This window comes from Babylonia areolata, chromosome 3 (assembly GCF_041734735.1).
Source record: "Babylonia areolata isolate BAREFJ2019XMU chromosome 3, ASM4173473v1, whole genome shotgun sequence".
Classification (NCBI taxonomy): domain Eukaryota; kingdom Metazoa; phylum Mollusca; class Gastropoda; order Neogastropoda; family Buccinidae; genus Babylonia; species Babylonia areolata.
In genome coordinates, this window is record NC_134878.1 from 60826550 (window position 1) to 60844060 (window position 17511).

The 17511-nt window shown below is 44.1% G+C and overlaps 1 protein-coding gene across 2 annotated transcripts in view; it reads left to right on the top strand.

Annotated features, from left to right (window-relative positions):
• LOC143280171 (phosphatidylinositol 3-kinase regulatory subunit alpha-like) overlaps window positions 1-17511 on the top strand; it is a 182659-nt gene that overhangs the window by 124282 nt on the left and 40866 nt on the right. For both annotated transcript variants that reach the window (XM_076584764.1, XM_076584765.1), the window contains exons 6-7: window positions 6568-6680; window positions 14233-14367. In XM_076584764.1, the coding sequence (XP_076440879.1) occupies window positions 6568-6680; window positions 14233-14367 (248 nt within the window). The remainder of the gene's footprint in view (window positions 1-6567; window positions 6681-14232; window positions 14368-17511) is intronic.

The following is a 17511-nucleotide window of genomic DNA, read 5'->3' on the forward strand; positions in this document are numbered from 1 at the left end:
CCATTTGGCTGTAACTGGGTGGTGAGGATGGGGTGGGGGGAGGGGTGTGGATGGGCATGCACCACTTTTAGGTAAGGGGTTGTCAGGGCAGGTGGATAGTTGGACCTTGACCCTTTTGATAAGGTGCTCTGTGTGTGTCTGCTGTGTGTGTGTGTGTTAATATGACTGTGTGAGTGTGTCACACTATGTATGTCTGTGTGTGTGTGTGTGTGTGTGTGTGTTAATATGACTGTGTGAGTGTCACACTCTGTGCGTGTGTGTGTGTGTGTGTGTGTGTGTGTGTGTGTGCTGTCATTGGGTGGTGCGCGCGCAAACACACACACATACACACACACACGCACACACACACACACACACACACACAGAGGCAGACATGATTGTATAACTTCTTCACACAGAAAAGGGTAAAGGGGCAGCCCTTAATGAGGAAAAAAGAATCCAGTCTAGAAGGAGCAAGGTGAAACAGTCGTATCAGCAGTTTGCGTTAGACCTGTGACTGGAAAAAAAAAAGAGAAAGAAAAGAAGAAATTTATACACGTGTGTGTGTGTGTGTGTGTGTGTGTGTGTGATGTTCTGTGCAACTTTTGAGACAAAAAATTAATTGTAACATGATTCTTCTACTGGTGAGACAGAATGTCACCATAAATCTCTCTCTCTCTCTCTCTCTCTCTCTCTCTCTCTCTCTGTCGTTCGCATTCTCTTTCTTGCTCTTATTCTGTGTCCCTGCCTGTAATATGTCTTGTCTCTCATTAGCACGCTCTCTCTCTCTCTCTCTCTCTCTCTCTCTCTCTCTCTCTCTCTCTTTCTCTGTGTCTTCTTTCTCTTTTTTAAAACTGAGGCCGCGGTTGAGTCAGTGATCTGAGCACCATATAGGTGGGAACACATGTTCCTTCATGAGAGATTTTACGGACTGACTGACTAAAAAAGTACAGATTTTCATTTCAGTTTCTTGGGGGGCCATGCTTGATTCTGCATGCTGCGAATGAACGTGCGTGTGTGTATGTTTGTGCGTACATGTATTGACTGTGTGCATGCAAGGGTGCGTGTGTGTGTGTGTGTGTATAAGAAGATATGTTTGTGTGGGCATACCATTATTTTGAGAGAGAGAGAGAGAGAGAGAACTGACCACGGCTTGATGATCAGCCTGGAGGGTGATCATCCGGTGTGTCCAGTCATGAGGTCATTCAGTGTGTCCGGGTTTGAGGTCACTGTAGACGGGCGCAGTAGCCGAGTGGTTAAAGCGTTGGACTTTCAATCTGAGGGTCCCGGATTTGAATCACGGTGACGGCGCCTGGTGGGTAAAGGGTGGAGATTTTTACGATCTCCCAGGTCAACATATGTGCAGACCTGCTAGTGCCTGAACCCCCTTCGTGTGTAAATGCATGCAGAAGATCAAATGCGCACGTTAAAGATCCTGTAATCCATGTCAGCGTTCGGTGGGTTATGGAAACAAGAACATACCCAGCATGCACACCCCTGAAAGCGGAGTATGGCTGCCTACATGGCGGGGTAAAAACGGTCATGCACGTAAAAGCCCACTCGTGTACATGCAAGTGAACGTGGGAGTTGCAGCCCACGAACGCAGAAGAAGAAGAAGAAGAAGAGGTCACTGTAATGTGGGGGTGATTGTGTTTGAGTTAGGGATCAGCTCAGCCAAGCGGATGTCTGGCTTGTACTGGGGGGGGTCTTTTCTTTTTCTTCATCTTTGGGGTCAGGCTACTAGTAACACTGACCTGCCTGTCCTGGGTGTCAGGCAGTAATATTGGCCTGTCTGCCTTGGAGTCTGGCAGTAATATTGGCCTTTCTGCTTTGGTGTCTGGCAGTAATATTGGCCTTTCTGCCATGGTGTTAGGCAGTAATATTGGCCTGTCTGCCTTAGTGTTTGGCAGTAATATTGGCCCATCTGCCTTGGTGTCTGGCAGTAATATTGGCCTTTTTGCCATGGTGTTTGGCAGTAATATTGGCCCATCTGCCTTGGTGTCTGGCAGTAATATTGGCCTGTCTGGCAGTAATATTGGCCTTTCTGCCATGGTGTTTGGCAGTAATATTGGCCCATCTGCCTTGGTGTCTGGCAGTAGTATTGGCCTTTCTGCCATGGTGTTTGGCAGTAATATTGGCCCATCTGCCTTGGTGTCTGGCAGTAGTATTGGCCTGTCTGCCATGGTGTCTGGCAGTAATATTGGCCCATCTGCCTTGGTGTCTGGCAGTAATATTGGCCCATCTGCCTTGGTGTCTGGCAGTAATATTGGCCGGTCTGCCATGGTGTTAGGCAGTAATATTGGCCTGTCTGGCAGTAATATTGGCCTTTCTGCCATGGTGTCTGACAGTAATATTGGCCCATCTGCCTTGGTGTCTGGCAGTAATATTGGCCCATCTGCCTTGGTGTCTGGCAGTAATATTGGCCTTTCTGCCATGGTGTCTGGCAGTAATATTGGCCGGTCTGCCATGGTGTTAGGCAGTAATATTGGCCTGTCTGGCAGTAATATTGGCCTTTCTGCCATGATGTTAGGCGGTAATATTGGCCTGTCTGCCTTGGTGTCAGGCAGTAATATTGGCCTGTCTGCCTTGGTGTTAGGCAGTAATATATTGGCCCATTTGCCTTGGTGTCAGGCAGTAATATTGGCCTGTCTGCCATGGTGTTAGGCAGTAATATATTGGCCCATTTGCCTTGGTGTCTGGCAGTGATAAGGCCCATCTGCCGTGGTGTCTGGCAGTAATATTTGCATATGTATCTGCCTCGGTATCAGGCAGTGATATTGGCCTGTCTGCCTTGGTATCAGATAGTAATATTGGCCTGCATGCCTTGGTGTCACTGTCAGGCAGTAATATTGGCCTGTCTTGGTTTGAGGCAGTGATATTGGCCTGTATGCCTTGGTGTCGGGCAGAAATATTGGGTGAACGCAGGGAGGTCATCGTTGGGCCACAGCGGTCATAACACTACATTGTATTGTGGTGTATTGTTTTGTTTTTGGTTTGTTTCTTTGTTGTTTTTTTGTTTATTTTACAACAGATTTGTCTGTGTGAAATTTGGGTTGAGCTCCCTTGGTGAGAGCATGTTGCCACATTGTAGTGCCACTTTTGTTTGTTTGTTTGTTTTAGTTTTCTTTTCTTGTCTGCAAGTGTCATTCTTTTAAGAGTGGATTTTTCTGCAGAATTTTACCAGGGACAACTATTCTGTTGTTGCCATGGGTTCTTTTAACTGTGCAATAAATGCATGCTTTACACTTACAGGGGACTTGGGTTGATTGTCCCATCCTTTCAGGGCGTCATTCACTGGCAGCCTGACCTCTTCTCCAGGACAGAGGGCTGGGGTTGAGAGGGACTGAGCTCATGGCGTGACCTACATTTGGAGGTCGTCAGCTTTTGGTGACACCGAGAAAGTACTTTTGGAAATAAAAGGGGAAGTGTGCAGACTCCCCCCTGTCATGAGCTGTTTGAATGTCAGCTTCAAGTGATTCAAATAGAGAGCAGTTATAAGCAGTTTGCGTTCTGTCCTGTTTCTCTGTCTCTCTTTCTGTCTGTCTGTCTGTCTCTGCCTCTCTCTCTCTCTCTCTCTCTCGCTCTCTCTCTCTCTCTCTCTCTCTCTCTCTCTCTCTCTCTCTCTCCTTTCTTATGCACACACACACACACACACACACACACACACACACACAGATACTTATGACAATATGCATGATAAATTATGTTTACTATTGTTGTGTAATTCACAATGAAATGATTGATACATGATACTGAATTATCATTACAACGACTTACCAACATAGCATGCCTCTGCTCAGACCAGTGCTTGATGCGTTTACAGTTGTAGAAAAGGTGTGCAGGCGCGCTACACGCAATGTCTGTGTACAGAGAATGTGTGTGAGAGAGAAGGAACTGAGTATCTTCAAGAGAGCTGCTGCGAGGAGGAGGAGGAGGAAAAAGGGGCAGATGAGGGAAGGTGGAACGATGGGGCAGGGGGAGGAGGTGGAAGAGATGATGACATTGCAGAGGAGAGAGTGGGTGGAGGAGGAGGAGGCAAACTGACAGCTACACACTTCACAGAAAGTTAAAGACCACTTGGGAACTGGAGGGGGGGGGGGGGGGGGCATGGTGAAATGAAGCTGAATAAACCAGCAAACATTGGTGTATGCAGCCGATGTAATGAGCACTCGTTACTCCTAAGTGGAGGTGCTTTCTTGCATGTGCACTTTTTTTTTCTTTTTTTTTTTTCTTTTTTTTTACAGTGAAAAAAAAACAACCCCAAAAAACCCCAGAGCTATATAACTTATAAACCACTTAAATTGTCAGTTTTTGGCTTGAACATTGATTTTTACCTACAGATTTTTTAAAGCTATTGTTCATGGTGTTCGAATGCCTGAAACAACCTTTGGTGTATTCAACAAGAGGTTTCTGGTGCCTGCATGAATTTTGTTCATCTCTCGATGCGTAAAAAAACATTTTGTGAAAACACACCTGCTGCTGTTTTGAAGTGTTCCTTAGCTTTTTGTGAACCCTGTGTGAACAGTGTGTGAGTGTGCCCAGCTGAGAGGTTATGGGATGTAGGGTAAGCAAAGCATTTGCTGTGTGGGGCTGAGGTCTGCATGGCAGATTTGTGTGTGTGTGTGTGTGTGTGTGTGTGTGCACAAGCTGCCTCTCTGTCTCTCTGTCTCTGTCTCTGTCTGTGTGTGTGTGTGTGTGTGTGTGTGTGTGTTCCTTTCTGTCTTGTGAGTGAGAAAAGTACCCCCGTGACATAAAGGCTGCAGGTAAGCCAATGTCAATGAAAACTAAGCTGAAGCCTCTCTCTCTCTCTCTCTCTAGTACATTATACATGTATTAAGTATTCAGTATAACTACATTTATATGCGTACATGTTTGTGTGTCTCTTAGAACAACGGCAGATGTGTAAGTCGGCCAAAGTGCTAATATCTTCACCGTTGGAAAATAAAGATTCATTCATTCATTCATTCATTCATTCATTCATTCATTCTCTCTCTCTCTCTCTCTCTCTCTCTCTCTCTCTCTCTCACACACACACACACACACACACACACACACACACACACACACACACACACACACACACACACACACACACAAAACACCACCACCACCACCTTCCCCCCATCTGCTTATTCACAAATTTCAGAAATAGTTTGGTTTTCATGTGTGATTTCTTCCCCCCCCCCCCCCCCCCCCCCCACCCCTCCCCAGTGCTCTGCTGCACATAATTCCAAAACAAACATTAAACCATGTTGTTGTATTTGATATTTTGTATTGGTGCATGGTGTAAAATATAGTGAGTGAGGGGTGTCATTTGTACTAGTGATGATGATGATGATGATATGAAAGTGGAAACACTTGTCAAACCACTGTTTAGTTTGTTGCCCCATTGGGGAGCAGAATTTGCCATGTGATTTGTGAACTCATAGAAAACATTCATAAACAAGAGGGCGCTTCTTCTCCGCAACAGGAAGCAAAACTGAACCGTGATCATATGACATGTTCATCAGAAAAAAACAAAAATTAATGTGACCTGTAATACCATGGAAACATTTCCTTTGTTTGACTGTGTGACAATGTCTGCCCGGTCTGGCTGTGCTGTACCGTGGGATTGAGTGACCCAGTGCCTTGCATTGTAGGGTGCCAGGTATGCGTGACATCTGCCTCAGGAGGCTAAAGGAGAGTGAGTGGGAACGGAACAAACATGGGGTGAAATATGTCCCCCTTTCAGTTTCCATTGGTACTGATGGTCACATTTAAGGGAAGGGGGTAGGCCTCTTCACAGCGCAAGAGCCTTGTATCTGAAGCTTGTCACGCGGCGAAACAGGTTGAGGGGGGGAAGGAAGCATACACTGTGATGGCTTGTCTTTTGTGTTTTTTACAGTTTCCCCCTTTTTGGGGTGGTGTTTGTTGGGTGGAGTAGCATCATTATTGTTCTTGTAATACTGTGTTCTGATTCATGCTGATGGTGTCGATGCACAGTTCAGCCTTGGAACAGGCCATTCATGCACCTTTTGAAGTTGGAGCCGGGTTGAGCCGGTTTTCATTTCCAAATTCTTATTGGTGTGCAGGGTTGAGGGTCACCTTACACACAGCAATTTCTTTATTTGTTCCAGCCTGTAGAAAGGGTTGCCATATATATATATATGTATGTGTAGCTATGCTTTGATGTGTTTTGGTTTCATTTCGTTTCGTTTATTTATTTATAGTCTGTTCATCTAACATGATGATATCAGACTGAATGCGTTGCAGTCTGTGGAAAGTGTTGCCATATTATAGCTATGTTTTGATGTGTTGCAGCCTGTGGAAAGTGTTGCCATATTATAGCTATGTTTTGATGTGTTGCAGCCTGTGGAAAGTGTTGCCATATTATAGCTATGTTTTGATGTGTTGCAGTCTGTGGAAAGTGTTGCCATATTATAGCTATGTTTTGATGTGTTGCAGCCTGTGGAAAGTGTTGCCATATTATCGCTATGTTTTGATGTGTTGCAGCCTGTGGAAAGTGTTGCCATATTATAGCTATGTTTTGATGTGTTGCAGCCTGTGGAAAGTGTTGCCATATTATAGCTATGTTTTGATGTGTTGCAGCCTGTGGAAAGTGTTGCCATGCCACCTGTGCGCCTTTCATCCTCAACTCACAATGTAATCGTAATCGTGCTGCTGCCGCCAAGCTGGACCAACATGTCGCTGAACAGCCCCTGGTCAGTATAGTAGCTCTCTGTGTGTGTATACATATACGTGCGTGTGGATCTGTGTGTTGGTGTGTGTGTCTGTGTGGGTGATTGTGTGTGTGTGTGTATATATATATATATTATATATGTGTGTGTGTGTGTTTAGGTGGGTATTTGTGTGCCCTCAAAACTGTAGATAGATCTGTATACTTTACAAAGAATAGGCCAATCCTAAAAGCACAGTTCACTAAAGAATCTCTTCCTCTCTCTCTTCCCCTCTCCCTCTCTCTCTCTGTTGTGTGTGTGTGTGTGTGTGTGTGTAAATAGATAGATAGGTAGAAAGATGTAAGGACAAATTCCAGATCAGTTCATTCACAAAAGGATCAATATATATATATATATAAAAGGATCAAATAAAGGTCAATACTGGTTCCCTCGTAGCGCAGTTTTGATTCGCAAGAGCCAGCGAGAAAGCTGCAAAAGGCAGAAACATTAAGGTGACTGACCAAAGGTCGGCCAGTGGCAAGAGTAAGAGTGCCCAGAGGGTATTCGGGCGACATTTTTGTCACCTTTAATTAAGTGCAGTTTTTGAATACCCCTTCTTCACTTCCTTCTTTTTTCTGTTGGTGCTTGCCTTTCCAGTCCCCCTCTCCTCAAACACCCTCACAGCCCTCTATTCTCCCACCCCCCCTCCACCCGTATCTCTCCTCAGTCTTTCCATCCATCCCCCAGTAGGATTTTCTGCACTCAAGAGGAAGGTTGGTGAGCACTGATAGAGAGATGCCCCCCCCCCCCCCCCCCCCTATATGTATACATGTATGTTGTGTGCTCCTGAGATAAACATCCCCATCCTGTGTTCCCACTGAACTACATACAGGCTCCTTGATCTTGAGCCCTTCAGATGAGGGGGAGGGGGGAGGTAGGGTAGCGAGAGAGGGTTGGTGGTGGTGTGTCCATCGAGATCGATGATGACCATCGTTGTCATCCAGCTGGGGGGGATGGGGGGAGGGTGGTGGTGGGGTGGGGGGGAGGATGCTCATGAATCTATCTGTGAATGCGCAGATGGCTGAATAGTCCAATCTGCGCACGAAATGTTCGCTGACAGTTGGGGCAGACAAAGGCAGGCATATCATTGTCAGGGAGCTTGTTTGCCCGTGACTTTCTGGCCTGCCTCTTCTGAACAGCTGCAGCAGTCCTGTTGGCCTCGCACAACTTGGCGCTTTGTGCACAGCAGAGCGCCATTTGTTACGGTCCACTGCAGATTCCTCCCAGGAGTCAGGGTTGATATCAAACGCTTTAAGAGAGACTTTCAGAGTATCTCTGAAGCGCTTCTTCTGACCTCCGTGTGATCTCTTCCCTTGTTGCAGCTCGCCATAGAAGAGCCTTTTGGGCAGCCGATGGTCTGGCATGCGCGCCACGTGTCCAGCCCAGCAAAGCTGGGACTGCATCAGGATGGTGAAGATGCTGGGAAGGGTGGCTTTTGCGAGTACCTGTGTCTGGGGTCCTGTCTTGCCACTTGATGTTCAGTAGCTTCCTGAGGCATGTTGTGTGGAAGTGGTTCAGCTTCTTGGCATGTCGTTGGTACACTGTCCAAGTTTCACAGGCGTACAGTAGTGTGGGGAGAACTACTGCTCTGTAGACCTTTAGCTTGGTCTCAAGACTAATGCCTCTTCTGTTCCAGACATTTGCACTGAGTCTGCCAAAAGCTGCGCTTGCTCTTGCAATCCTGACGTTCACTTCATCGTCGATGGTCGCATTTCGTGACAGTGTGCGAGAGAGGGTTAAGGGAGGGACTAAGGGGGGGGGGGGGGTTGGTAGCCTTGAGAAAGGGGGAGGGGAAGTGCAAAGGAGATTGACAGTTTGTTTTTATCGTCCTCTGACACTGAAAATGGAAAGTACATATATATATATATATAATATTATATATGCGCTGCTTGTTCATCCAGTAACCCGCTGGGATGTTCTAAACCATTTCTAAAAATGGAACACACAAGGACAGTGAAACTTCCCAATTAGAGCTTCAGTCGGGTCATACTAAAATGCGAAAAGACGCGAAAAGACACGAAAAGACGCGAAAATACACTGGAAAAGAATGTGAAAAGACATGAAAAGTCCTGGAATATCTAGTCTGTCTTTTCGCATTTTCACATTCTTTTCGGATGTCTTTTCGCGTTTTCACATTTTTTTCATATGTCTTTTCGTGTCTTTTCGCGTCTTTTCGAGTCTTTTCATGTCTTTTCGCGTCTTTTCGAGTTTTAGTGACACCGCTTCAGTCGGACAACAGGATCCACTGCTGTGAAGATTTGTTTCCCTTTGCCTCTACTTAGCAGTCACAACCTCCAGCCTAACGATGGAAGTTGAAGTTGTGACACATGCCCTCCAGTGGCTATTGTCTATCCATATGCCCGGAAACCAACATGCCATGATTCTAACCGACTCGGTGAACCTCATACAGAAAATTGAAAATGGAATGGGAAGCTCCGAGTGGCATAAGGCAATGCACAATTTTCAGATTAAAAAAACTTACATGGTCATACTGCCCGGGACATGCAGGTGTTTGGGGGAAATGAGCGAGCTGACACACTTGCTGGTAACGCAACAACAACGAGCGGTCCACATCTAGGAAAATCGGAAATCCTCAGAAAAGTCAAAGAATATCAAAAAGAACAGGTACAAGGCCATCACACCATCGATCACCTCAAAGAAATAAAAGGTAGAGAGAGGGAGCAGCCATAAGTCTAGCATGAAAGGTAGAGCATCATGCTTTGCAAATCAAACAAATATCGACATCATTTCCAAACCAGCATTGCGCAAATTTCTTCAAAACAGAACAGAGTCTCTGTGGGCTTTTCCAAATACAATAGACTGAGCAACACACTAGACGCCACGTTCCTGGCATCAGAGATCTTTTCCCACCCCTCTTGCGGCCAGTCAGTGGCAGCGTGTGTGGGTCTGTGTGTTTGTGCGCATGTGTGCGTGCGCGAGGGTGTAAGTGTACACAAGTGTCAGGAGAGTTCTGTGCACGTGCGTGTGTGTGTGTGTGTGTGTGTGAGGAGGGGGTGGGGGGGGGGAGGTAGAGGATGAGGTATGTGTGTATATGCATGCCTACACTGTGGGAGCAATGGAACATTAGAACATGTGGGTGTGCATGTATGTATTTGTATATATGTGTGGGGGGTTGGGGGTGGGGGATATAGGCGTATGTGTGTGTGCTTGTACAAGTAAGTGTGCCTCTGTGTGTGTGTGTGTGTGTGTGCCGTGGAAGCTGTGATACGTAGCCTAGAAATGAGTGTGTGGAGGAGGAGGGGTAGAGGGGTGCATGGTAATATATATGTGTGTGTGTGTGTTCGGGCTCATGTACGTTTATGTGTATTTGATTGTGCTTTCATATCTGTGAAACTGCATGTTTGGTGCATATCTGTTATGCATATGTGTGTGTGTGTGTGAATGTGTGTCTGCATGTTTTACATTTATTTGCTTATTTATCATCATTGTTGTCTTTTTTATTTTTTTTATTCATTTATTCAGTTGGTTGGGGTTTTTTTTTTTTAATTTTTGTACGCTTATAGTTGACTTCATCAAGTTTTTGCGCCTTATGAATATTAGTAGTAGTAGTAGTTCTTTTTTTTTTCTTTTTTTTTTGTATTTATTATTTATTCATTTATTTTCTTTTTTCTTTTTTCTCAAGGCCTGATTAAGCGCGTTGGGTTACACTGCTGGTCAGGCATCTGCTTGGCAGATGTGGTGTAGCGTATATGGATTTGTCCGAACGCAATGACGCCTCTCTTGAGCTACTGATAACTGAGACTCTTCTTAGCAAACCTAAGATAATTATGACTACAAGATATGCCTGCCTTTGTATGTGCGTAGCACTGCAGATTTGATTAGAATGCTCAACATTAGAGTGACTCAGGGACCACCAAGATTGTTAACTGATCAGAAGCCCTGTTTTGCTGGTTGGAGGCCGAGGGTGTCACAGAACTACGTGAAACACACATTTTGGAGCAAAGCAGTACAGGTCTCAAACCATCCCGCTTTTCTCTGAGCCGGTGTAAAACGTGTTGGAAGCACCCCAACTTAATGCATGCGTTTGGTGCGCATGTGTGTGAAGAATGTAGCGATTGTGAAATCGTTTTGGAGCAAACTTACCCCTCAAGTCATCCTACTTTTTCTTCAGGCATGTGTGTACCATGTGGGGGTGGGGCTGGGGGGGGGGGGGGGGGGGTTCCTGTACTGTGTATGACGTGTGTGTGTGTGTGTTTTTGTAGTGTGTGTGTGCATATGTGTTGTGTATGTTTGTGTGTGTGTGTGATTGCGATTCCTTGTGTGTGTGCAAGTAAATGGGTCGGGCAGAAACTTGGTCAGTGTGTCATTTTTTGACTCACTTGTGTAAACAAAGTGAGTCTGTGTTTTAACCCGATGTTCGGTTGTCTGTGTGTGTGTGTCTGTGTGTCCGTGGTAAACTTTAACATTGACATTTTCTCTGCAAATACTTTGTCAGTTGACACCAAATTAGGCATAAAAATAGGAAAAATTCAGTTCTTTCCAGTCATCTTGTTTAAAACAATACTGCACCTCTGGGATGGGCACAAAAAAATAAATAATGAAGCCTAATTATATGCAAACTGCATTTACTGTTATATTTATATTTTTTGTATTCTCTAAACTTGGCACTTTGATCTGATATTCTGACCCAACAACAAGAGCAGTCATTATTATCATTTTTTTGTTCAAACAAGGAACTTCTTTTGCTAAGCATGGAAGTTTTATTTATTTTGCAAACGTTTTGGTGCAGATAGTAAAAAAAAAAGGGGAATTACTCTGTAATTAATTCCAGGGGACTTTAATTTGCTTTAAACTGATCTTTCTCACCTTAAACATTACATTTTGAAATTATACTCAATACATAAAATACATAAAAAGCTTGGATTTTTTTTTTTTTAAGTGTATCACAAGTGAGTCTTGAAGGCCTTGCCTCTCTTTTTTTTAACCATTTCATAAAAGTGTCTGACTACTGATTTTAACTGCCATCCAAATTGTGACATTATCAAAATATGTATCATAAAAATGTCACACCCCCACCCTTCCACCTATCCCTGCCCCCTTTTGTTATGGTTTTGACTATCACCCGTTGATATAGTGTAGACATTGTGCATGTGTGTGAACTGAGAGAAAGAGGTGCTGCTGGTATGGATCCATGAATGCGCCGTTCTTCTGGAGAGAAAAAAGTATCACATTTGTGGTAAAGTGAAGGTAAAATATTTTAGAATATGTGGTTTTGTAATATGTTTCTGAATCCCAATGCATCCTGTATGTGTTTCAAAGGTCACAAATGTTCTGTTTATGAAATTCCACCCACTCTGTCTCTCTCTCTCTCTCTCTCTCTCTCTCTCTCTCTCTCTGTCTGTCTGTCTGTCTGTTGATCTCTCTCTCCCTCTCTTAGAGCTGCACAGTGTCGATAGATAATTGAATCGATAGGTAATTGAATCCTTCAGTATCACAGGTAATGGGAGGGCAAGAAAGAAGCGAGAAAAACACTTCCCACAGTTGTTGTTTGTTTCATGACTAGGAAGACTCCACAGATGGTGTGTTGGAAGTGCTCTGTGTCAGCATCAGTAAGGAGTTCAAACTTGTGATCCAGTGATTCCCCCAGTAATCAAGAGATCGAGGCATGGTGTTGTGTCAATAGGGAAAGGCACTTTTCCTCTCTCCACCCGGGGGCATGAATGGGGGTGCCTGGTTTCAGTCAGAAAGGGGAGGAAGGAGAGGATTGGGGCCCGTCTTCCTATGCCTATGCCTGGCCCAAGAGACACAGAGAGAATGAGTTCACTGCTGGCACATGAAAACCTGTTTCTTTTGACTTGATTGAAACACTTCTAGCTAAGTTATGTATGAATTTATTGATCAATAAACGTCTAATGAGTGTGTATACTTTTTCAAAAGTTGTTCAGCATAAGGTTCAGAACTGACAGAGTTGTTCATAAATCGATTGTGAAGTGTTGACTTTTAAAAAATAGATGGAAATATAAAACAACATTTCACAATGAAGATGATTAACATGCCAGCATACTAATAAACAATGCATGTGTATACTCAGCAATACTCTCCTTAAGTCAACCAGATGTATTTTTTTCTCTCTTTATGATCTCTTTGCAAAATTTTCCATACATGCTGTTTGTATGTGTTTTCAAACTTGTGAATGTCTCAGTCTTTAGATATTGATTTGTTTGACTGCTTGTTGATTCCGTACGAAACCCCCCAGAACAGAGTATGGCTGCCTACATGGCAGGGTAAAAATGGTCATACACGTAAAAGCCCACTCATGTACTTTATAAAAGTAACATGGGAGTTACAGCCCACAAAGAAAGAAGAAGAAGAAGATTCCTTAAATGTTTTGATCAATTATATTTCGAAATATTATGAATAAAAATGTTTTTAAAAACTATCTCTTGGGCCTGGTTGATGCTGGGATGTCATTATGAAAGGAGGCGAAAAATACAGCCTTGTCACATAGTCAAAACCTAGAAAGGACCCCCATAGCGACATCCTCCTCCTCCTCCTCTACCTTCATCATGAATATCTCAAAAGAATGGTGTCCCAAGTTCTGTGGCTTTTCATGCCCATCTCACATGGTGCCCTCAGTTTTGATTCCCCTCACCCCCGAAAGCGGAGTATGGCTGCCTACATGGCGGGTTAAAAACGGTCATACACGTAAAAGCCCACTCGCGTGTATACGAGTGAACGTGGGAGTTGCAGCCCACGAACGCAGAAGAAGAAGAAGAAGATGATTCCCCTCCACTTTCATGCTCAGGGTGAGTCCTGTCAGGGACTTCAGCGTCAGCAGATTCTTAGGAGACTCTCACTGGACAGACATAGTGGTGGTCTTCGCTCTGGGGGGAGACGTTCACTCATTCTGGCTCTGCAAGCAGTTATTCTTGTCAGCAGGGGTCTTAGTAGGTGGTGTCTTAAGTACGTTACATCGGAACAGGCACTACTGAACACCACTGAAGTGACTCGGCAGCAGTACAGGTTCTCCTCTGGTGTGTAGCATCCTGGTGACCTGACTTCAATGATTCCATGTGGACCGCAAAGGCTGGGACTACTGCAACAGACAAAGAGGGGTGTGGCTGTGTAGGGGTGGGAGGTGTTGGGGGGGGGGGGGGGGGGGCTCAGAATGAGTTATATGAGAGTAATGCAACTGAAATGGTGCAGATGACAGGTTACAAAAAAAAAAAAAAGAAGTTGTTTTTAGATCCATTGCTCCTTGTAGCTGTAAAAGGCTACGAGACCTTTAACCTTTTAACTTTTTTTTTTTTTTTTTTTAACCAAACGGTTGCAGGTGAGGATAAAGTTGAGGTTAGCAGTGTGTTTCAGCCTGTTTCTGTTTTGTTTGAAGGTGTCTGCAGATGAATCCATATACACTACACCATACCTACGGGGGGGGGGGGGGGGGGAGCAGATGCCTGATCTTTGCATAACCTAATGTGCTGCTCTGCCCCAGTGAGCCTGTCCTAGGTAAAATATAGATTGATGAATAAATTGATTTTTTTTTTTTTTTTTTTTTTTTTCCAATGTGTTTCAGCCAGTGGAGAGGTGGAGCATCACCCATGTGATTGACTGGATGGCCGCACTGCGACTGTTCCGCTACTCTGAGGTTTTCCGAGATCGTTCAGTCACAGGTCGAGACCTGCTAAATATGGATGAAGACAAGCTACATGTAAGTCTTTAAATGTGTGTGTGTGTGTGTGTGTGTCTGTTTCTGTCTATCTTTTTGTGTGTGGTGTGGTGTGTGTGTGTGTGTGTGCATGCATGTATCAGTGCCTGTCTGTCTATATATTTGTGTGTGAGAGAGATATGAAACGCGTATTTCTTTATATAAAGAGCATTTGTTTCAATATAACGAAGAAGTACATTTCTACATAAGTAAGGACGCTTATTCCTTCTTTAGCAAAGTGAATGTTTCTTCGTGGGAAGATTACATATTTCCGCATAAGAAGAATGTAACTATATTCTTCAAGAGAAGAATGTATACTTCGTGAAAGTATATTTCTACATAAAAAGAATAATGAATATTCCTGCCTAAGATGAACAAAAATTTCTACATAAGAAGAACATGTATTTCTGCATAAAAAGAATGCATGATTTTTCCATGAGAAGAACGTATATATCTTCATAAGAATAAAGTGTATTTGTACATGAAGAAGAACAGTGGAAGAATGCATATTTTTACATGAAAGAATGTATATTTCTGTGTCTATGAAGGGCTCTTATTTCTTTGTGAGACGAATGTGCACATGTAATTTTCTACAAAAGAAGAAATCATCATTTTTGTTTAGTAGTAAAAAAAAAAATAAATAAAAAAAAAAAGTGGCATCATGGTAGTACTATTCGGCAGTGGATCGGCCTTGGATCCACTCTGTTTACGCATACCCAGATTCAAACACTCGACTATTGGCCGCCGTTCTTTCTCTGTTTCTGGACCTTGCGATTGGAACGAACTTCCTTTTTCGCTTCGTCAAGTCTCCACACTCAGCTCTTTCAAGTCTGGCCTTAAAACCCACCTCTTCCCAAAATAGCCTCCCTTGCCTGCCCTTCCTTGTCTTTAGTTTCTACAGTTTTAGAGTTATGCATGCGTGTGAATGACTGGTGCGAAAGCGCTTTGATTTGTCTCTGCACAAGATCCAGCGCTATATAAATACCATTATTATTATTTATTATTATTATTATTTCAAGCACATGGCATGCCTGGCAGAGAGGGGAAGGGGGGACTAGTATGGTTGCCAGCATGAGACAGTCTCATGGCACTGGAAGGTGTTTAGTGTGTGTGTGTGTGTGTGTGTCCCCCCCACACCCCCCATCCCCACCCCTGCAGTTCACTGCACAGGGACAATACTCCTTCCGTCCCTTCCCCTTCGCCACCCCCCACCCCCATCCAAACTGATATATATATATAGAGAGAGAGAGAGACTGTAGGAAGGGAAGGATGTGGGTAGTGCCCTACACATGCAGATCAAGGGGCAGAGTGTCTGAATGAGGAAGTGGAAAAGGGGAGGTGGGGGGGGGGGAGGCTGGCATAAGGGAGGGGGCGGTGGGGAGGGCAAGAGACAACTTATTGGTATATATGTAGGTAAGGGGGGGGGGAAAGGATGACCATGATCAGATTTTCTAACCCTCCCAAGTGGCACTACTACCACCACACCACCTCCCCCCCCCCCCCCCCGCAACCCCCTTTACCACCACCATCACCCCTTCCATGCCCACCACCACCACCACCTTCATCCACATACACCTTTCTCTTTACTCAACTCCATACACCTTTCCAGGCTTTTTTTTTTTTTTTTTTCTTTCTTTCGTTTTGTTTTTTCTTTCACATGTGGCTTCAGTGGCCAGCTTTATATAAGTGTTGGGGAAACGAGCATGCGGGGAATTCATGTCACAATCAGAACTGCTACGGCTGCCCTCCGCTGACCTCTGCATTGGCTTTGTTGGTGCATTGTGTGTTGTGGTGGTGGTGGACTTAACAGCAGATCGGCCTGGAACAGAAACCATTGCCATACCAGTAATTTCAATTTCTAAGAAATGAAAGATGATAGATAAGAGTAGTATAATGGTAGGACTGATTTAGATTACATGGCATTTATTTTACATGACTGTCCCATTCATCTCCCTCAGTCTGGAACAGTTTACCTCGCGATCATCGCTACTATCCCCTTATTTCTGGTTGTTGTTTTTTTTAAACTGGTCTGAAAACGTCTCTTTTTGAAAATGCTTATGCACAGAGTTTCCATGCCTTTCTAAGGATATTCAGTTATAAACCGTGTGAACTGTGTGTGTTTCTGTTTGTGTGTTTAGTTAAATAATGTAATGCTTGTAGTCTTTGAATATGTTTCATGCTTTTGTGTGTTAGATCCTTTTTTTTTTCCCCTCCTTTTGTAATGTGTGTGTGTGTTAGATATTTATTGTAAAGTGTTTTGAGCTTTTTCTTTGGGAGGAAAGCGCTCAGCAAGTATCCATTATGATTATTATTATTATTATAAAATGACAGAGGGGAAGATATAAGGTTGATGCACATGTGTGTGTGTGTACAAGGTTCACAAAAAGCTAAGGACCACATGGGAACTTGCACAGTTTTCTTCTTCATATCCGGGGAGGTTGGGGGGGTGGGGGTGGGGTATGGTGATGCTTAATTTCGGCAAACAATGGCGTAGGTAGCCATTGTAATGAGTACCTCTTATAACCAGGGGTGCTTTCTCTCTCTCAGTCTCTCTCTCTCACACACACACACACACACACACACACACACTACCATGTTGTTGTTTTCTGTTGTTTTTTTGTTTTGTTTTTTGTTGGGTTTTTTTACAGTGGTAAATCATAGCTGTCAGTTTGTTTTTTTTTTGTTTTGTTTTGTTTTTTCTTTTAACATTTTATGAAAATCCACTTGCTTTTGGAAAGTGGTTCTCTACTTTTGGTGATGTCTGTATGCTGCATTTTGGAAGAGGGAGACAACGGACGGATGCCTCACGTGTCTGTCTGTTACATTTTAAAGAGGAGGGTGCAAGGAGGGGAGGGAATGATAGGTTGATGCCTCACGTGTATATATGTTATATTTTGGAAGGGGAGGGCGACAGGTTGATGCCTCACGTGTATGTACGTACGTTACATCTTGGGGAGATGACAGGTTGATGAATGGGGAGACGGGATGAGTGGCTGACTGTCGGTCTGTGGGTGAAGCAAGTCTGACCTCTTCTGCCGCCACTGAACACACAAGCGTGTGTGTGTGACCTCCCATCTCACAGCGCCACGGTGTGACAGTCTCGTATGAGACCGTAAATTATGGTGACCCACTCACACATCATGCAGG